The sequence below is a fragment of the Aquila chrysaetos genome, chromosome 4 (assembly GCF_900496995.4).
Source record: "Aquila chrysaetos chrysaetos chromosome 4, bAquChr1.4, whole genome shotgun sequence".
Taxonomy (NCBI): Eukaryota; Metazoa; Chordata; class Aves; order Accipitriformes; family Accipitridae; genus Aquila; species Aquila chrysaetos.
Window position 1 is genome coordinate 57,503,925 of NC_044007.1, and position 21,947 is coordinate 57,525,871.

The 21,947-nt window shown below is 40.8% G+C and overlaps 1 protein-coding gene across 17 annotated transcripts in view; it reads right to left on the minus strand.

Moving 5' to 3' along the window:
- Nucleotides 1-232: 232 nt before the first annotated feature.
- PIEZO2 (piezo type mechanosensitive ion channel component 2) overlaps nucleotides 233-21,947 on the minus strand; it is a 313,966-nt gene continuing 292,251 nt past the window's right edge. For all 17 annotated transcript variants that reach the window (XM_030012388.2, XM_030012391.2, XM_030012402.2 and 14 more), the window contains 15 exons: nucleotides 20,547-20,805; nucleotides 19,865-20,047; nucleotides 19,184-19,436; nucleotides 18,345-18,477; nucleotides 17,749-17,896; nucleotides 17,423-17,637; nucleotides 15,171-15,329; nucleotides 13,652-13,799; nucleotides 10,972-11,160; nucleotides 10,430-10,522; nucleotides 9,143-9,315; nucleotides 7,117-7,233; nucleotides 5,022-5,101; nucleotides 3,498-3,678; nucleotides 233-2,608 (listed from right to left, as the gene is read on the minus strand). In XM_030012388.2, the coding sequence (XP_029868248.1) occupies nucleotides 2,356-2,608; nucleotides 3,498-3,678; nucleotides 5,022-5,101; nucleotides 7,117-7,233; nucleotides 9,143-9,315; nucleotides 10,430-10,522; nucleotides 10,972-11,160; nucleotides 13,652-13,799; nucleotides 15,171-15,329; nucleotides 17,423-17,637; nucleotides 17,749-17,896; nucleotides 18,345-18,477; nucleotides 19,184-19,436; nucleotides 19,865-20,047; nucleotides 20,547-20,805 (2,584 nt within the window). In that variant the 3' untranslated portion in view covers nucleotides 233-2,355. The remainder of the gene's footprint in view (nucleotides 2,609-3,497; nucleotides 3,679-5,021; nucleotides 5,102-7,116; nucleotides 7,234-9,142; nucleotides 9,316-10,429; nucleotides 10,523-10,971; nucleotides 11,161-13,651; nucleotides 13,800-15,170; nucleotides 15,330-17,422; nucleotides 17,638-17,748; nucleotides 17,897-18,344; nucleotides 18,478-19,183; nucleotides 19,437-19,864; nucleotides 20,048-20,546; nucleotides 20,806-21,947) is intronic.

Sequence of the window (21,947 nt, forward strand, 5' to 3'; positions counted from 1 at the left end):
AGTGCACTCTCTCATGTCCTCCAGGTTGTTAATAAAGACATTAGATGGTACTGGCCCCAGTATTGATTCCCTAAAGACTGCCACTAGGAACTGGCTGCCAGTTTGACTTTATCTGGACAGTTGGGCTCAAAGGATGGTCATCCGCAGTACACTTTTCACCTGTTGTAGTTAGCTATCCAGTCCATGTCACCAATTTGACTATAGATTGTTTTAAAAAAATAAATAAAAAACCAACAGAAGAATCCTTTTATTTTCAAAGTTTGATCAATCCATGAAAGAAAGAGCAGCACATTTCTGCAAAGCCCAAATAACTGTACAGCTCATTCTGCAGATAGATAGATTTTTCTCACCAGAAAGGAAGTGCCTGTTAAACAGAAGGAACCAGGAAGGGAGCTAGGACCAACTGTGGCCGGCATGGTTCTGCTGGCTGGTACCTTGAGAAACACATTACACCCTTCACACTTCTCCTTCCAGTGTTGCTCTCCTTAAAATCACTGAACACCCAGGTAAGGATCCATCTAACCACAACAGACGTTTTAGCATCCCTGTTGGATCCTATGTCAGGGCTGACCTGTATATTTTGATTTTCATTCACAGGTCCTATGGAAGAAATGGAGCAAAATTCTCCACTGGGGAATGCTGCCTGGCTGCATGAGGAGCAGCCACCTTTCCGTTACACTTCGCAGGAAATCAGGTTGTCTTCCAGTGAGTTCCAGTCACCAAATAATTTTATTGTTACAATATGAAGAAGCAATTTTTATTTTGTGCACTTTGTGGTGCTCAAAATGTTAGTTTTCACAGTATAGAATGGATGTGACAGCATTTGTCATGGAAGCACTCAGCAGAGTATGTTGCAACTTCATTTAGTTGTGCTGTTTTATGAAGTTCTGCAGTAAAATGTGCCAGCAAATCATGTTGTATTAGTTTCTTTCTGGTGATTAACTAATCATTCGTATAATAAATAGCAGCTAACTACAAGAAAGAGATTTATTTGTCACAGAGTTAGAAGAATGTCAAACTTTTCCCATTTCATGTAAAAAGGCAGAGGAAAAAATACTTCTAAAATGACTTTGCAACATGTGCTTTATTTTAAGTCATTACTGAATCAAAACTACACAGTATACCCTTTTAACATACCCTACCCACTCAATTATTTTTTTTTCTCAATAATTTTTTTAACATGGAATGAAACCTACACTGCAATTGTAAATTTTCATGCTACAATGTTCTCTAATGAGCCATTTGTGTCACTAATAATAGTAATTTAAGAAAAAGGCCATTTTCAAGCTCATATGTATGTCTATATTTGGGAACTTAAAAAGAAAAACCCATCTCGGATGTAAAAATGTGACTTGGAATATGTAAACATTTTTGTATACCTGAAACACTGGAAGAAGAGTATCAGCGAACAGCAAAACAATGGTTGCCTTAAATCATCGAAATGGGAAAAAGCATGTCATGGGGAGCAAAGAGAAGCACACACTATTCAGTCTTTAAAGGGTTATAAGAAATGAAGTAGCTCCTTAGGTCACTGAGTTCACTTTCTTTTCTCCTCTAATGGAAAGCAGTAACTTTGAAGAGAATGGCCCAGCAGAACACCCCAATAATTCACCATCATTATTCTAGCCATTAGTTAACCTTGACGAAGTGTCAAGTTTCAGTTGTTTGGTTTTTTTTTTTTTTTCCTGAGAAAAGTCATTGATGTTTGGTGGAAATGTCTTCTGTGACTGTACAAATAAAATAAGGCATTTAAAGAGATTGTTACTTGTTTTCTTTTTGCTAACAGAGGCTTGTCCACAGTGTCCTTTGTACATCAAAACCTCTGCTTTTCTACAAATGGGTGTGGCTAGAATGTCTTCAGTTCCCACTGCAGCTCTGGGTCTTGGGTGTCCTGAAGGCTAGTCAGTGTCCCATTACTGTAGCTTGAAAGTCAGTGATGTACAACAGCATATTGCACAATCCAATCTGTATGGCTCCAGAAAGGGTTAAGAAGGTACACTGGAGTCATCTGTGGGTTCACTCCTTTCTTTTCTCTTTAAGTTGTACTGATTGTCTGGAAAATTAAATTAGCCAGACAAAGATGCAAACTTTTTGTTGATTAAATTACAAAGCAGTCCCCAGATTGTAGAGGAGTGGCACATTAAAAACAACGAATCATCCAACCTTCTTCACTGTTGATCCTTAATTTGAAAGGCAGCATGGATTCCTAAGGCTGTAGCTTCCAGGACTCCTTCAGTGAAAAATCATTGCTACCTAACTATAAAAGGCTTAGCTCTTAAGAGAATATTGTGCTTTTTTTTTTCCCTTTAAAATTCAGATGAAATCAACTCGATTCGCAGTGTGACACCAAAGACATCAATTAGTTTTTTCCCTAGTCCACTTGATCATAGTCTCTGGCGAGCGATACAGGAATATTAGTTTGGCGTACAGGTCTTCTTCTAGTTCCAGTTCTCCAGTCTCTCGCACTAAGAAAATGTCAGTACACAACTTCAAGATTCGGTCTACGTTGGGTAGCTCCTCAAACATGATGGAGTGAGAGATCCCACTAAAAAATTCACGGACAAACTTCCCTATCACCAGGACAACCGAGGCATATAGTCCCATGATGCTGAAAAGAAAGAAAGGAAAGAGTTCAAATCATGCCTTGAAAAAGGGTCAGCCAAGTGTGAGCAAGCTCATCTACATGGCTAAGTGTAGTCTGTCAGCTGAATGAACATTAATTTCTAATTAGGATCTTATTTCTGCTGTGCTGTGGGATGAAGGAAAATAAGGTCTCTTCAAACACCACAGAAATCTGGGAACATAAACAGCTGAGGCTGCTGACTTAAATGGTTTAACCCAGTCACTGACAGTCTCACATCCTGTCTGCTACAGCTTGGAAGTCACAATGGGAAATCTGACAACGGTTGGCTGCTAAAGGCAAACGATCTGTCAGGTTTCATATCTAGTATTTTTTATTAAAGTACATGTAACTGGTGACAGACTAAAGTTTACCTGTCCTGCCCTGATAAACCTCCTACGAGGAGTTCTCCAAAATCATGCCAGAAGGGCATACCTCTCAGGAAGGCACAGCCTCCTGCCTTCACCTGTCTGTGGAGATGTATTTCATAACTGTTTCACACCCAGGGTCCTGGCTACAAGATTGGGAAGGTCACCAAAACTGGGCAGAGTTTGGGCAGAACTTGACCTGTAGCTAAACTAACATCTTTTGAATGGTTTTAGTTCAATAGGAAATGGGTGCGAAGGGTGCTTCTGCTTTTTTTCCCACTGGAGAGCAGGTATCAAGGGTAATACCATTCCTTACAAATATGAAGCTTTCTATAGGTAACATTAATAGACATGAACTTGAAAATCTCACAAAACCCCTTTTCAAAATCTTGTTATGTTCAGTCACTACAACAATAAAAAGAAGTAAAACCCCCAAACCAGCAAATAAAGTCACCTCTACTTCTATATTATCTACATGATTTTAATTTTACGTAAAGATTCCTTCTTACCCATAACCAGCCAAGAATCCAAGGCTTGGTGGACTGACTTTATCACTGAATATGAAGAGTTCAAGACTCTCTTCAGATGTTTTGTATCTTTTTCCAAGCTGATTCAAAACCCACCACTCACGAACTCCCTCATCAGACACATTTTTGACCAGGGAAACTGTAATGTTTTCCCATCTGCAGTCTATTGAAAAAAAGAAATGTTAATATAAATACCAAGAATTGCAAAAGTCTAACTGTTTTGAGTCATATACTTCAAACATCTGCATAATAAAGTGACTGAGCAATGTAGGAGTAAAGGTTCGTTATAATTCTCCTAAAACCTATTTTACATTATTTCTGTACAAAAGTATAATATCTAGACTTCTGTGGTTTTCCTTCTGCAAATCTCATCTGAATGTGCATTAAATAAATAAAATGTTTCATATCACCTATGATTTCTTCTGTACAACTGTCAAATTATTTCAATATTTTCAGGCCAAAGTATCAATGACAGTCAGCATGTCTGCATTTCAGGCCTAAAGACAGACATTTAACCTGGAGGGATAGTGGTCAGCTTCTGTATGTCAGAGTGAAACTATCACTGTAAATGACTGTTATTCTCCTCTATCAAGAAAAGCATACTATCCTATTACGCATACTAATCACACAGACAGGAGGTGAATGCTGGCCCTCCTGATTTCTGGGGAACGTACGTTAGCAGTGTATACATTAAAGCCCTTTTGAAGTATCTCAGATTAAGAGTTCTTTAGGACAGGACCTGACTAATGACAGTGAAACACTTGTAATTTATTGCTACTCGTATTTTCCCCAACTAATCTAATCATGCTCACTGAACCTTGAACAGTAAGCTACTACACAGTAATGTATTACATAGTACTACTACTACACCCGAGCGCCAAATTTAACCTCTGTTGAGCAACCTCTGTTCTTAGATAAAGACTTGTTCCTACTCTTCCAACCCAACAGGTTTTTCACTTGCATGTATGCGCACATGCGTGTATGTATTCTGGATGTCTATGAGTACCTGTATGCATTCTGATTGGGTAATAGCACTCCGAAATTCAATGTTTTATCTAAGTTGGATTCTTTGTAGCCAATAAGGAAGGAATAGCTAAAAAAATAAATCATTCAGTGTCATTATTTAATCTGAGGAGCTACATTAGCAGACATGCAGCACTACTGACTGTTTGTCAGGTAGCAGGGAGATGCCGAGAAGTGAAACTTGTCATCACTTACTCAGAAAACAAGGGAAAGCAGTTCCTGAAAGCAGACCTGAAGGAAAGGAGCTGGCCTTCATCCTTAGAGTCCTTACTGTTAAACACAAAGCTAAAATACATCCAGATGCATTTTCTGCCTTATACTGTATTCCCTCATCTCTCCCCAAGCTTGCAGGCACCAGGTAGAAACCATTGTAAGTGCATTTCAGCCCGAGGTGCCCCATAACAGCTCAGTGAAAGTGCAAATGTGAGTGCTGTGTTGCACTTCTTTCAACCATACTCTGTTTTCCATGGTCTGAACACATACCTGTCAATAGCTGCTTTATGGGTTTTGCCAGAGAATCACTAGGAGCCTTGATGTAGTACGGGTACACTGTCTCTAATGTTCTGGAAAAAATGAGAAAGCAAATATTTCATATTTTTATACCTCTAAAATAATTCAGAAATACCTAACAGGGCTATACACACTTCCCAGTAATTCTTGGCTTAAGCTATGATTTTATAGTGTTCAGATGTCACATCTGAAAGTTAGCTGGATTTATTAACTATGTTCTGTCAGTACTTCAGCAGGGAGCTCCATCCATAATGTCACCATTCACACGCCATGAATCCTACACACCTGGGGCATGTGTGTTTGCAAGGAATGTAGACTTTATATTTTGTTCCCCTTTTTCACAAAGCTGCTTTTATAGTCAGCTATGTAAGCAGCACAAAGAAAGGTAACACATCACAGTAGTAAACAAGCTAGAAAAATATGTGGTGAGAACAGTTAGTTCTTCAGAATTGCAAGATGTTTCGATAATAACACCTGAAAAGAGTGAGAATTTTTGCCAGAATCCTTCATTGGGAAATATTTGCACAGTCTGTAGGAGGATTTCAAACTTTAAAAGAAAGATGTTTGCAAAAGTTCTTCCACTGGACTCAAAATTAAATCAGCTTAAGTGGGAATAAATTACCAGTATCCAGAGAGAAAGACACTTCATTAAAAGCAGAGATACTGTCCTAACTTTTTCCTCAAATGACTGAAAAATTCCAGGGAAGGGGAGCTCTCAGGGAAGTCCTGTGACACTTTGCTACATTGTATACACCAGGCTGAAGAAGAACAGAGGTGGCCAATCTAAAATCCCTCCTGACCACTCCAGCAGGCCCGAAAGATAGGTAAGAGCTCAGCAGCTAAGTTGTCCCAGCACAGGAGGTGGCAGAAAGCTCCTTGCTGAAGTGGGCAAATGGCTATGGGCTGCCACAACCATTTTTCCTTCATGACAAAGTAAAAAAAGCTTAAATCAACACTATTATTGCCACACAGGCAAATGCAGGTATATCTTCTATGTTACTGCTTGCTTCGTGCAAAGAGAGAATTATGAATGAACTACCTCTTCCCACAAAAAAGAAAAATCTACCCTTCTTGGCACTACATCCCCTTAGGAAATATTCCCTTATCCTCACAGAGCAGAAAAGTAAAAGAGGCGTAAAATATTTTTTAAATGCAATGATCAGATGTGCAGCCACAGTCTGTTTGGATGTACAAGTGTGCGTGGGTGCAGAAAAATAGCTCTGCACAGAAAAGACAGGTCTCATTTCCACCTACTAACAGATATGAACCTCTCAGAGTTTTCACTGTCCCAGCTGGCCTCAGCTTTAACTTTTCAACTCTTGTGGCCACAAATCAGACCGGGTGACCCTCAGGGATGACACATTGGCTTAGCAGTATTTAAGAGACTACTGCTGTAAAGTAATCCCCAGTGAGCAGGCGGAAGAGGAAGAGCCAGACTCCTTTCAAATCTGAAAGGAGGCACCACTGCTGTTAATGCTATAAGGCTATATCCATAGAATAATGTTTGATATTCATATGAAGAGCGTGCTCTTTCTGCCTTGTGAATTTCCATTACAGGAAAAGATCTGATGTCAGAAACAACTGCAGATGTTACCCTTTGACCGCAGTGATTTAACACTTCCTTGCCAGCCCAGTACTATTCAAGAATAACAATGAGAAATACAGTCTGGTTGGTTATTTAGAACAAAAAAATCATCAATACAACATCCTCAGATCAAGTTGAACTGAAGTAACTCAAAGGAGAGTTTAACTGTGAGTATACTGTAATGAACTCGTGCTTATCCAATAAACCAAATAAAAAATAACCGATAGCTTCACCATGCTTGTTGGTGGTGTTCCAGTGTTCATGGTCTTCTCAGCCTACATTTATCACAGGAAATAAGCTTTTACCTTTAATGTTACTATTATGTGACTTCAATGCTGTTGGCCTCTGTGAACAAGGCTCCAAAGTTATTAGAGAGGAACAGATAGGCAGACAAATGATACGGCTGCACAAGCCTGACCTCCTCAGGAAATTAGGTTTAAAAAGGGAAGGTTTGCCTATAAATAGGCACAGAAAATAACTTACACCTTTTCCAGTTGCTGTCCAGACATCATTGTAGCAATAGCTCTTCTGGTGTTCTCTGGTAGGGGAAGGGTAAGTTTATCTGATGCTATTTCAGCTTTGGCACCAAGGGTGAGATTTCTGTTGTAAGTAGAAGAGAAGACATATTGTCAACCTACAATGAGAGCATAACTTAAACACTTGTTTGCTGAACGCTAGAGGTAGTTGTCTAACGAGTCTAACTGCACTGACCCGGGCTAGCCCAGTCTTTGCTAAAGTAAGCATCATGCTACCTGTACCTGAGATGGTGTGCGTTCTCTCAGAGGCTATGTAGCAGCCTTAAAGGGGTATTTTTCTAACTGACTATGCCTTTGTATGTATTACAGGACAATGGTGACAGATTAATGTTAATTTTGCTCATTGCATCAGTCAGAACAGAACAGGAAAGGGAGGATGCCTGCAGGCAACAGGACTGTCTGCATTACCACACATTCTGTGCCAGGGCAGCTAAGGATGCTGCAGTCGGCTAGAGCTTCCCAAACCCCCACCTCAGCCCAGCAGACTGGGCCAGTTAGATGTGTGGCTAACAGGATGATAGGACCCCCCTGCCTCCTCCCCAGAAGGCAGCTGGGGCAGGATCAGCTTTTGCAGGACGCCTTGTACCGTGCCCTGTGGTCGGGATGCAGCAGCTGGGAGAGCAGCTCCCAGGCTGCTGGGGGCTGCACAGAAACATCCCCGGCAGACGATGGGCAAAGGCAGAAAGCACGTATGCTGCCTGAGGGACACAGAAGGCTCATCTTACAGCTGCTTGTGGTCTCCTGGCCTAGATGAAAGACAGCAGTTTCCCTTCACGGAGAAAAAGTGGGAGGTCACTGTGGTAAGTCTTTACCACTTTCAGTCATCCACGGTCTCAATGTAATCCACAGGATATAATTTGAGGGTGAAAAAGGTCTCTTTCAACCAGTGTATGAATGTTTGTAGTTATGCAAGCATACGGGCAAACTGAGTAGCAGTATTAAAAATTAATATAAGGTTCAGAAATGATGGAGTGATGTAATTCGCCAGCTAATAGCGTATGCTTCCAGGAAAACCAGGGGGGTCAAATAAAGTTGAATTAAGGGTGCAGATTCATTACAAGCCTATTTTTGACTGTGGAAGGACTGACCCAGCATGTTCAGAGCTCCCACAGTGATTCAGCTGACCCGCTTCTTGTGCACAGTCTTTTGCTGAGGATTGCTGTAACAATCCAGCATCTGCTTCCAACAAAACAGGTAGATACTGGGGCTGCAAAGGGACTTAATTTCCATGGAGTGATGACTCAGCTCCAATTTAATCCAGCAGTCTACAGGGATCCCAGCTGGTAGAGAGTAGCCAACAAACCACTTCAGTGACTGGGTGTGCTCTAGCCTGCATGCAACTACTTTATATTCTAGGCTGTCTCTTGCAAAAACTTCATTGTAAAGTAATAGTTCACTGAGGCCAAAGGAACCACAAGTAAACAGGCAAAGGTCTTTACAAAATGGATCTGCGCCATTGTTATGCTACTTGCATAAAAAAGTATCTGAGCATATGTGTATTTAAAAAATAGTTTGGGTCAGTGCCAGACTCCCTTAATAAGAGGACCAAGGACTTCTGTTTGTATTTCCTCATAGTTTTTCTGCCTTAACTAGGTCTAAATATTCGGTTCCCATAAATGCTAACAATGTTGCTGTTTGGGGCAGTTTATTTGAACATCTCCATCTAAAACTGGCTAAAATTTTCTTAGTTTTCCCTCCTTCAAGTCCCACTGAAAACTCCAGCCTGCTTTTTAAAATCATGTACTTGGAAGTGGCTCTACTTCTCTCTTTATTTTTTGAGAACTGCAGGCAACAAATCTTTTCCTGGGTAACAAAGGTCACCTCTCCCTGTCTCTCTCCCTTCCACTTTCTCATTTTTTCGCTCTGCAGTATAAAAGAATTTGCTGAAAAACCAAAAATGCAGCGTGGAACTGTTCTGCTGAGCGAACGCTTGGCAAGTCATCCGTCAACCTCGTGACAGCTATGTTCATTACCTTTGAATGCTCCATGAAAGAACTACAGTGAACTCAGCTGAAAAATCCAACAGTCCCTGTATCATTTTCTCTCTACTGGGAGGGCTGATGGTCCATAAAGAGTTTGAATTTCCCTCTAGATCTGCTAGAGTTATATCTTCTTTTCCATAGCCCTCTAGAAACTGCAAAGCAGCCTGTAGGTGCAGAAGAGGAAAAGAAAAATTCAGTGCGGTGATATTCACAAGACACAGAGCCAGACTTCCCAGTCAGGCAGAATTGTAAATGTTTGATTAATTGTAAATGCAGCGGTTTGCACTGCTTGTTTTCCTTAGGTACCAACTGGGGCTTTAGATGGGATGGGAAATAAACAAAGTATAGCTGAGCTAAGAAGGCAAAACAAGAATGGCCCTGCTGTTTGAAGAATGATGGCCACATAGTCCAAAGTGAGTCTGAAAGTTCACCAGGTAAACTGCAGAGTCTATTTAAACTTAAGTTAAAATTTTACTCTGTCTTTTGTTAAACATCTTTCTGCATAGAAAGATGTCTACAAAGGATAAGGCAACTTGAAACTGGTAACTTCCAAAGTGGATCCAGATTACAGTATTACTGCTATAATACATGGGCTATTTGGTAGGATCTAATATAAAAAAAATGTTAATTCTTGAATGGATTAGCAGCAAGCACTTCTTTTAAAGTTAGATCTGATCAAGCCCCAGTTACTTTAGTAATGCAACAGCTTCTACTAATTACTAGTCTTTTTCCTGTAGAAACTTGTGGTAACTGTGCATGTTGAACCATGAAATAGTGAGACTATGTTTAAATGTTTATGTTTTGACATTTTAATGTCAAACCTTTTCTAGGCCATACACACTTTCTTTTGACAGCACCGCATCTCCTCACTGGGACGTGAAAGCTGTGTGTGCTATAGGAAGGAGCATGGGGCTTAAAAGTGCCAGGACTGTTGTGTCCCCACAGCACAGTACACCAACAGCATCATGTCTCCTGAAGGTCTGTGTCATTTAGAGGGGAGGTTTTTATTCAGGCGACAGGCCAACTAGGGTTTCTGTCTTCCCTGATTTTGTGCAAAGATGTCGCGATTAATGGTAACTTGTCTCACCATAACCCAGCCCCGTCCTGACAAATAATCTGTCCGAACCCTTAACTCATGCAAACCCTCTTCATGGAAACATCTTCCAGATGAGGGCTGTGCTGATGACCACTTGCAACTACACAAACAACACTCACAAAAGACCTCCATGGAATCATGCACACATTTTTAAGTAATAAGGTATTCTACATTTCACTTACAGTGTTACCCCTATAGCTTCCCAGAAATGCATCGAAACCGGTCTGATTCAAATCCTTGAGCTGACTCTGTTGAGCACTCATTGTAAAAATAGGCTGGGAAACAAAAGAACACACACTTGTCACATTTACTTCACATCAGCTGCTACATACACAGTACAGCATCCTGTGCATCACAGTCCAAGACAATTATGGCACTCAATTCAACAGAAGGTTATGATCTTATTCCAATGACAAGCAAGCTACCTCCAATTATCTTATATTTACCATGTGGACCTGTAGGCAGTTACCTGAGTGCACCTAATGTAGGATAATTTATTTGCATTCCACTGCCCGTAGGTTCTGGTTTTAACTTGCAAATGAAGATAGTATTTTACATCAGTGATAAACTAATGTGTTTTTAAACCCAAAAGGGATCATTTGTGGGTGCTTGCCTGATCTCTTGTGTAAGGTAGGAGAGTTCAATTCAATGAAGGGAATAAGAAATAGTACAAGGAAATACAGTGCAAAAACAGAGTTTGTTTTTAGTCTTTTTTCTTTTTTACCTGATAACCTCCTAGAGTTATTGTGATTGATACATCTAGAGGCTTGTTGGTGATGCCTGCAACAGATTTGATTAAAGACATGAAGAGCAGTGGGAACCAGACAATACAAATCAGCAAGACGATAATCATGCCACCCATTCCATACTTCACAACTTTCTTTTTCTTCTGGCCTCTTGGCTGGGGATATCTCTGCAAAAGCAAACAGCAACATGGTAATATCTCTTCTATCGGAGGTACACTTGGTATGATTTGACGGGTGAATATATAACAATCTTAAGGCTTCCTGTCTTCTGTGGTAATTTGCTACCCACTGTCAGGCCAGTTATTTTGAGATTTTTAGCCAAACCTGCACAGACACTGAATTTTTGGTGACAACAGAGAAAAGTGCCAAATGAACCCATGTTGAGAGTGTGTCTGGTGTGAAAAATATTGTAAACCGCTGTGGTTTTGATTCTTCACAACTGTAAAGAAGGGAAAAATTGGGTAGGGTAAGTTGAATTTTTTGCCTGAACGAGTGCAAGCATGAACTCACAGGAACCAAACGTAAAATAATAGCAGCAACAGTAATACAACAATTTGTTCAAAAAACTGATATTGGGAATGACCCACTTTCTTGTATTTGTCCTTCCAAAAAGTTTTATCTCAAAGCTCCTTAAGGCAGAATTTCTCTCATATTGCTTGAAATGCTGGAAACTGTATTTCAGGGGAAAAAAAAAAAAAAATTGTTTGCCAGCAACTGACATGCACAATTAGTAGGATTGTCTGATATTGCACTACCTCCACATTCATTTCACACCTCACAGACAGTATTTCTAAGAGTTGTTCACGGCTTGATCCAATCTGTTTCTAGTAAATCCCACTCCAACTGTATTTAAATAATGTTTAAAGTTTTGTTGCTGTTCCTAAAGTCTTGACACTGCTGATGTAACATCCTTCCCTTTCTTAGCTTCTGAGACCAAAAGTGACTTTGCTTTTATCCTTCTCTTTTCAAAGCATATCACACGGTATGTCTGTTCTGCCTTGTCCTTAACTCCCACCCTCTGTTATTGGCCTCATGATTGAACGCTTCAATAGCTTCACCATCCTGTAAAATGCCTTACCAGCACTCTAATTTGTTTTGGTGTATTCTCTTACAGGATTTAACTCTGCACAGTGTTTTAGGATCCTGTCTTTCATGCACTGCATACTGCATGTGCAAAATGAAGATGTATTGTATTGCACTGCACCTCAAACATGCGCCAGGAATCTGGCTTTCAGGAAATTGTTCTTGCTTTACAACATGAATCCATAAAGCCCTAGGAGAATATTAAATTTGTAATACAATGCTATATTTAAAACAAATTAGTTACTTTTCAAAAGCAGGGTATCAAGTCATTTGTCTTGCACTACAGAATACTGTTTTCATTAAAATATCATATCAAGATCACCAGGGGTATATTATTTGTCTGTATGAGATTAGTTCAGGCACCTTTAATGATGTTACAGAACAGCTCAGAGAGCCTCTAGCAGTCAGAGTACTTAGGCATACCACTCAGTGTGAGAGAGGGATGGAGAGAATGAAAGTACCTCGAACAACACTCATAAAGTCATGGGTTATTTTGCTACATGGCATTAGCACACACATGCTAGCTTAGATGTGGAAATCTTCCCACGTCAGATCGATGCTACACATAATGCAGAGTGATCCTGTTGTAGCATAAAAAAATGCAGTGAGACGGACAGTCAAAGTGGAACTGGATTATTATTTCGCTGACTCCTGAAGCCTCTGATGACACTCCATTCAAGGCTGAAATGGAAGTCATACAGAAAAAACCTATATACAAGATTTGTGTGCACGTCAGCTCTGAGTTAATCTAAGTGACACACTTGGAAAGTAATTGCCATTAAGAGACAGGATTATAATAAAAGTAGAAATACGTCAGTAACACTTAAAAATACAGCTGTTTCATTGCAGATGTGCAATTTCTGACTGGTTGGGTCACTCTTAGAAGAATGCTTAATTCCTTTTTCAAATTGGCAAAATAAGCCAGCATATGGTTGCAATCTTTATAGTGGTTATAAAGACTCCAGAATTTGCAAGTTTAATTTGAACTGAAGCTTAAATGACTTAAAGAGACTGAAATTCAGTCAGACAAATGGTGGGTTTATCTGGCTTGCAGTTCAGTTCTGGATGTGCAGGGGCTCTCCCGAGATAAAGGAGCCAGCTGAGTTCCCTCTGCAGTTACAAGAACCAGGTGTCCCTGGGACCTACACTGTAGAGGCACAAGCTCTTTCTTCTCCTGACCTTTCTCTTCAGCCACAGCTTCCCTGCTACCGCGGGTTACTCATTTAGTTATTATGGACAAAGTGAGCCTGTGTGAATACCAGGACTTTCAACCCCAGCCTTGAAACTCAGGCATGCAATTAAGCTAGCAGGCGCATGCTTGTGGAGCTCATGTTAACGGTGGAAAAAATCAGCTAGGCACAAAAGAGAAGCCATCTGAAATTTCACTGGCGGCAACTGCCAACTAACGTAAAAGTACCCAATAGTCTGAATATTTCTGAACATAAACACCAGGTGTATCTTCTAACAAACTGTCTTTATGGTGGATTTCCCAATTGTTTAGGGACTCATGATTATTTCTCTTCAGTTCTGCATGGGGGAGAGGAGGCCCGGATCACTCATATGGGGCTTCCTTACTTTTTCTGACTCTCGCCAACACTTCAGGATGAATATATGAGCATAGATATCTTCAACACAGATCCAGCTGGAAAGACTGAGAGTGGTATCAGTCCAAACCCAGTCCATTACTGCTCTCAGCTCGGTCAAAAACGGAACTAGGCGGAACCTGAAGGGAGACCACAGCAGGTAACTCATCAGAAATGGGGATCACATTAAATGACCACAGTAAGTGTATATATGACAAGAGAGAGAATTAAGCCAATGTTAAAAGACAGTTTAGTGGGAGATTTTGCAAAAATAAATACAATCATATCCCAAGATTGCACAGCTAGTACTCATGGTTTGAGGGTGGTGTCTTTTGCCATAGTTCATGTTCCTCTAGATCTCCTTGTCAGGCCATAAACATGCTTTTACAACATTATGCCCAATAACTGTGATTAAGCCACTGATGGAATGGTACAAGAGACACTTCCTTGTATCCCCAAATTCCTCTGACCTGGGAGTGGAGTAGAGAAACATCTTTTCCACAGGATGGTAGGAATTTGTTTTATACCTCCTTACGCCAAGTGGTGCATGGCTTCTTTGCAGTAGGTGGGCAGTCCTCAGCTGCATATGGAATTGGGTTTTATGACTCAGGATTAAGCAGCAGCAGAAGGTGGGCTAACAGGAAACCAACATGCATATAGCAGCTGTTCAAAGTGCATCACTCCCTTTACTAGTCCCAAATTTTTCTGCTTGGCCAGGTCACAAAGACGATTTCATGTGAAGAAAGCTTTCTTCTGTAATTTTTCCTACTGGAATGCAACAAGCCCATACTGAAAATATTGGGAAAAGGCTGAAATTATTCCAGCTTTTCTGTGAAATATGTCTACGCTCTGAACTGGCTTAATCACAACATCATGGTACCAGCGTAAGTGGAGGGTGGGGTATGCCTCCTTAACACCACCTTTCACTCCGAGGTGACACTGTGCCTGTTACTTGCACTAACACTCCTAACTCCTGAAGGGTTTCAAATGTGCAGCACTTCTCAAAAGATACACAGAGGAAACATTCTTTGATGCATAGCTCTTGTTTCTCACGTGTATTGTCTTTCACTTTATTCTTCTCACCTGCTGAGTACAGCCTGTAGACCTGCTCCAAAGATCTCTTTGTGATTTGATGCCTTTTACTACTTTTTAGGACTGCAGTGCAAATAACATTACCTGTTTTCTAGCACAATGTGTACCCCCTATCTGTTCACAGAAGTGATTTCTTAGAAGTATTAAAAATGTCTCTTCCATAGGGACCTGAATGGCTGACTGGTATGTCAGGCTTCTGGATTCAGAGTGGGGGACTGATTTTTCTGAAATTTGCATTCCTGAAATTGACTTTTTTGTGGACTACAGGGGACATACGGCATATACAGAGTGTGCTGTACAAAATCTACTGTCTCATTTCCAGCAGGCTGTGAAGAGAAGTCATGAATAACCCCAACATCTCATGATAACAGATCCTTATTTCACAAAAGAAAGGAGGAGGGCAGTAGGTCTAGACTTACCCTTGAAATAAGAACAGGTTGACATAGTTATAACTTTTTGTGAGGAAGTTGCCAAGAACACGAGTTGGATATCCACAGCGTATCTGATATGCTGATAAGCCGAAATAAACACATTTCACAAAATACCAGAGCTGGGCAACTGTGTTCTGGCTAAATTTCCTGTAATGGAAAAGACAGATAAAGGAAAATGATGAGCTTTGTATCTGTGTATGACCAAATTAGCTTGAAATGTTTTGTGCTCCTGGCGGTTTCCCTCTCCTGAGATCCTGTGACAAGCCCTTGGTTTCTCACCCCACTGCAGCATTAAAACAGTATTTGAAAGATGCTGGATGAGAAAGTCTACAAACAGCATCTGTTGTCACCTCAGGGTCACAGGGCAGAGATTGGAAATAGGCTTCCTGAAGAGTGGAGGCTCTGGGCAGTGCCCTCTTCCTCTGCAGGCTGGAAGTATCCTGCTGCCCAACACAGTCTGCCCTTGGCCCCTACGATGGCACATCCCTCTGTGAGCCCTGGGTAGACACTGCTTTGCCTGGCTTTTGAGAGGGCTGACACCTGGACTGAATCTCAGCAGCTTTAATTGGCTATTTGTGTTCACGGGGGCACCTCCACGGCCATGAACTCATACAGGAATTGGAGTTGGAGTGACCTCCGAAGATCATCTTTTTTACCCTCCCCTGCTTGAATCAGGTCTAATTACATCAAATTGTTCAGGGACCTGTCCAGTTGAGTTTTGAATATCTCTGAAGAGGGAGATCCCACAACCTGCCTGGGCAACCTGCTCCAGTGTTTGACTACCATCATGGTGAAAAGATTTTTCATCCCTAACTGGAATTTCCCTTTTTTCCAACTTGTGGCCTATCTGAAAAGAGCTTAGCTTCTCAATGCCCTCTTAATAGGTAGCTGAAGACTGCTCTTCCCTTTCTCTTCTCCAGACTGAGCTAACCCTGTTCCCTCAACTTCCCCTCACACGTCAGGTGCTCCATCCCCCTGACCATCTTGGTGAACAAGTGCCATGTCCAACTGCAGTTCAGCAGCATGGTGGAACTGCAGGAGACGCCTCATGATGGACGGGATTTGTGAGGCAGACATGATCCAATATTCAATTACATCCCGCAAACCTATTTTCATTAAGAAATTTGCAGGGGCTTCTAAGAATCAGCCTGACTTAGAAGGAACACAGGAAGTTTCTGATGAAGATTTGAGATTAACAACTTGATATAAATTTCATAAAAGCACAGAAAAAGTCAAAATGATTTTACTGCCTTTCAAGTGACCAAATAAAGCCATAAGTTTTGCATCAATTCTCAATGTGCAGTAGAAAGGACATCCACTTGAAAAATGTTCTTCTTTTTCAAGTTGGGGCACAATTACTACTGCACTGAGGAAAAATAAAACATTTGCTTTTGAGAGGAAATGAGACCTTTCAGTCTTTCTTTACACTATGCACGTATTTTGTTTTTTCCCAGTAAAATAACTTGACTGTTAATGAAGTGTGATGTGCCCAGGTGACACACTCAACTTCCCTGTATAGTCAATGGAGTGAGGTAAATACTTCAAGTCCTAAGTAAGAAGGGAGTTAGCCAAGCACTAGAGAGAGAACCTTACCACCTCTGCAGTGCAGACTGAGGTGGTAACTGCCTTGAGCCATGCAAGGAGAAATGTTAGATTTGGGAGTGAACCTGACCGGGGATGTGATACCAGATTTCACACAGCAGGTGACCACCTCCACATCGCCTCCAGACCCATGTGGCAGGAGCAGGGGAGGAGAACTGTTGCTCTTCAGAAGAGACATGGGTTTTAGACATTCCTCAGTCTAAGGAGATTTAAATCCACAGTTCACACATTCCAGGAAAGTGCTAAATTGTAAGTTACTCTGAGAGAGACATTTTCTACTCACTCTTCTAAACCAGTGTGCAGCAGTCTTGGGAGTAGGGAACCGAATCAGAGGCCAACATTGTCTCAGCTGAGGGCTCTAATCATTCAATTACAGGCAAGTTCTCTTTCCCCTGCTTGCATTTTAGCCTAAGTTGGGAATATTTCTGTACATACTTACATAATTAATTCTTCCTCAAACTTATGTTGGCCACAGTTATTGCTGTGGAAAGGCACTCCAACATTCTGCTTAGAAATGAGACCAAGAAGAAACCTGCTCATGATTCCAAAGCTGAGTTATAACCATCTCAAATTTAAATACAAACAACTTGATAGAGCATCCGTATTCCACCCATATTGTCTGATTATGAGGGTTATACCTTTCTGTCACTCCAGGCAAGATAAAGAACATCCAGAAATGTATTCCGAAAACAAGGATGACCTGGAAGATGACCTTTCCCATGACAGTCTTTTTGAGGTACAGTGCTCGATCTACCACCATGGTACCAAACTGAATGAGCACCATCACCAAAAATGCCTCCGGCACCTGGTCCTCTGATAATGAAGAGGTGATATCTGCTGCTGCAGAGTGTTTCTGAAAAGGAAAATACAACAGAGTGGTTGAGGAAGGAAGACACATGATACTTAGCATGTACAGCATGTAAGTCCTACTGAGGATTTACAGATAGATGCCTCTGTGACATACCCCAAAAGCCCAAAATCCAAACACAATGATGATGAAGTCCACTGTATCTGCGAGGAACATCAGGACATACACATCAGTCACTGCACTGTAGTCTGGATGAATAAGATTGTAGAAAAACTGTCTGATGGGCACGTACACCTGGAGAGTCCTAAAAAAACATAGACCGCAATGTGATTTAACAACACTGTAACTTGCACTGAAGAAAAGAATGGCTGGTTGTGGTATGATTAATGTTTCTAAAGATATCTAAGATCTACTCTGACAGCCTTCACACGGCTTCACAGATACCAGTCCCTTGTTCTGATTGCTTCTAAACCACTGTATGAGAATTTGTTCAGTAGAAATATGCATAGCCAACAAAGATCACACAGGATATTTAGCTTTTTTATCAGGAAGATGCCATTTGAACAATTGCTGATTGTCTGAATTTCAGCTGGTGGGACTTAGAGTGAAAGCATCTGCATACAATGAACTGTACACGTACCCATTCATCCCCTTGAATAAACAGGAGTAACCTGCTCTCTTTAAAATGCTGTTTTATTGTTTTACTGTTTGGAACCTCCCCCCAGACCCACACAACTCCGCACATTGCTCACTTTTTAATTGTAAAGGCCTTGGCTTTGATCATTTGTTCTCGAAACTTTTCCATAAGAAGCTCTTTTCTAGATTTTTGCTTGATGCTTAACACACTGCTTCCTTTCTGACTGCTGTTTCGTGTACTGGTACTTCCTGAAAAAAAGGGAGGGAAAGAGAAGCTAATTAAAAATCAAAGTTTCAATACACAAACTAGAAAGTAATAAACCTCGAGACTTCCATCCCATATATAAGTCCCACATTTGATAGAAGCTTTGAAATGAATTCTTATGCTTTTTTTCCAATATGATAAAATCTTGAGAGCATCCACTAAAGGTTTAATCACTGGCATATCAAAATTTGATAAAGGCAAGTATTTGATCTGACTCAGTCATCTCAATTGGTAATATATACATTCAGGCTAGAGTAAGCCCTTCCTTTTTACAAGATGGTATAAGTAATCTGTTTCAATATACCTAATCAAACCTTTTTCTCACTTCAAGTATCATCAAATGTAGTTATGAAAAATACACATGCTTTGCATTCCCTCTAGCTGGAGATTATGCTGAACCAGAAATTCTGGATCTGGGCCACACTAAGCATTCCTTTCAGAACTTTTGGATAATGTCATTTTAAAAACATAGTGAATCACAAAGTATGGCTCTCCATTTGAACTTTAAGAAGGCTTGGAGTGTGTTCAAACGTGAAGATACTTTGGTTCATATCCTATTTCCTCACTGAGGAGCAGCAGCATTCAGTAGCCTCTGGGACCTCCACAGCAACCAGCACAAGGTTTCAGCAGGATGATCCTATGGGAAATGAATGATTGCTCTTCGAATCCCAGAAATGCCATGACATTTACCTCTCTTAGATCTGTGTGAGGAGAAGCTGGACCTGTGCGAAAGCTGTGATACGCTGCCAGAGCTCTTCCTCCTGATGGCGGTCTGCTGCTCGGGGAAATGGACATGGATGGACTCCACTGATGCTGCAAGATTGACAGATTTCAAAGAGGCAGAAGAGTCTCTCCTGCCGCCTGTCAGAGACAGCTCATCATCAGTATCCTCTTTATTACTGGAGCTGTCCCCTTTCTCGTCTTCATCCCATAATCCATGGCACTAGCGGAAAAAGAAGAGCATTTCAACCTTGTATTTGTGTCACAGTATTTATCACAGGCATTGCTAAGCTCAATCATGTGTTCACAAGGGGGAAGACAAATTCATTGTGTTGGGATATCATAGAATCACAGAATCGTTTAGGTTGGAAAAAACCTTTAAGGTCACTGAGTCCAACTGTAAACCTAACACTGCCAAGTCCACCACTAAACCATGTCCCTAAGCACCACATCTACACATCTTTTAAATACCTCCAGGGATGGTGACTCAACCACTTCCCTGGGCAGCCTGTTCCAATGCTTGATAGCCCTTTCAGTGAAGAAATTTTTCCTAATATCCAAATGAATGACTTTCCTGTATCACGTGAGTGACTAAAAAAATTAAAACTAAAAATTAAATATGAAGTAAGAAACTACATGTACTCAGATTACCTTTAAAATGGATCTGTGGAAGAATAAAGCAAGGAGTTGAACAAGATCATAGTGCACATAACCCTCTTTCTTCTCAATGCCAATAATATTGGGTGGATGGTAAGGTTTATCTTTTGTGTAATCTACATATTTATTCCAAGGAAAGAAGCCAAACTGGAAGAAGTACTTGATGACAATGGCCACCTGTTCAGAAACACAACACATTTGAGGTGTTTTATAAGCATGTGACATTAAGAGGGGAGAAATATGACTACTTTGTCAGTTTTATGAGAAGATAAACAAACATATTCATTGCTACAGAGGAACAACAGTTCATATTGCCTCAGTAATAAAGTCAATCAACATTTACCAACAGATGATGCTCAGTGGTACCTGAGATACCACAAGCAGTGTATACTGTCTCTTGATTACCAATTATATAGTAGCTGTTTGCAAACGGTCTGTTCTTGTGATAACTGCTTTACATGTCAGGAAGGATATTGCTCATTGCAATGAAGAAAAACACAAACAAGACCTTTTCATACCACAGAAATTGCTGAGGACTTCAGCAAATATTTATATTAATATGAAGGGCCAAAGGCCCCTGGTCCCAGAGATCAAAAACAAAAAAAGAGACCATGCAAAGGTCTAACTTTTCTAACTTTTCTGGGTTAGAAATGGGGTTGTAAAAACAGCAGCATACCTCAGTGTAGACAATGGCTGTCATCCAGAAACGTTTGCTTGGCCGAGGAACAGACAGCATGGCCCAAAGGAATATAAGGATGGGAAGCACCAGGGTTATCATGGAGGCAGAGATCATGTGGTTAAGGATGATCACAAAATAGCACACCATTTCTGAGCGGGCCACCAGCGTATTGTACAGGGCATAAATAAGAAGCAAGACTCGAGGCTGACCAACATAGAACTTCTCTGACTCCTCCAGCTCGTCATCATGAAACATCCTGTGAGGAGCACAGTACCGTAAATGAAATGAAAATTAATTTCACAAGACCTGCTTTTTAAATTACTACTATTTTTCCTTTTGAAAAAGTATAAAATTCTGCTGCTGAGTTCAATGAAAAAAAAAAAAAAAAGGGATTTGGTATTATATGGTATTAAATAGCCTGAATCAAAGCTCAGAAAACAAGAATTTCAGGCAAAATAACTAGAAGCACTGTTCTGCTGTTTTCTAATTTACCCAGAGAATCAGCCTGGCCCAAGAACTTCTATAAGCATCGCTTTCCTACAGTTGCCCTACCAATGTATCTTACGTAAATCATACCATGCTGGTGGGGCCCTGTCAGGATTCATATCTGATTTATCAACACGGGTGGGAATTTGGAGAAACTCCAGAGGTCCACCAGGCGATGTATGTTATGAATAGTCCTGTGACATAAGATTAGAACCTAATAAATGCCCTTGAGCATTAGATGTGTCCAATCTTCTCCCCTTTACCTAACTCAAATAAATATAAAAGGCTGCAAGAAATCATTATGTGACTTTCACATACATTCACAATTCTCTTTGCTTTCCATAAAGAGTGCCCTGGCCTGAGAAGAGATCTCACTGAAAAGCAGAAATTACTATGGAAAACCAGAAGAAAAGACACTGCATCTACAAAGTCAGACCTGCACAGCCTCTCTCTCTCTCCAGATGCAGTCAGGCTGAAAGGCATTTCTATGGTTTAAGATTTTGTCCTTGCATTCGGGGAAGCTCTCCGCTAGCTCAGCCAGGCTGGAAAGCAGAGGAAGAAGAGCAGCAGCACCATCCCCACCTCAACGCTGGTTGTGCTGCTGAGGGGCAAAGAGGGGAGCATCCTATCCCTTATGAAAGTACTTAGCAAGATGGTCGCTCTACACAGCCCTCAGCTCCTACTGGCTTAAACAAAAAACTCTACCAAAGGTCAGAGTTTCCCTTATAGTAATCCAAAACAATTAAAAGAGAAACATTTTCCCAGATAGCCCTGGAGGAAATGTATCTGAAATCACAGTTGCCTGGAGAAGAGAAGCCCTCTCCACTAGGAATATTTAGAAAATCCCTTGACCCCATGACAATTGCAGCACAGAAATGCGATGCTAATTGGAACAGCTAGGTATGGTATCTG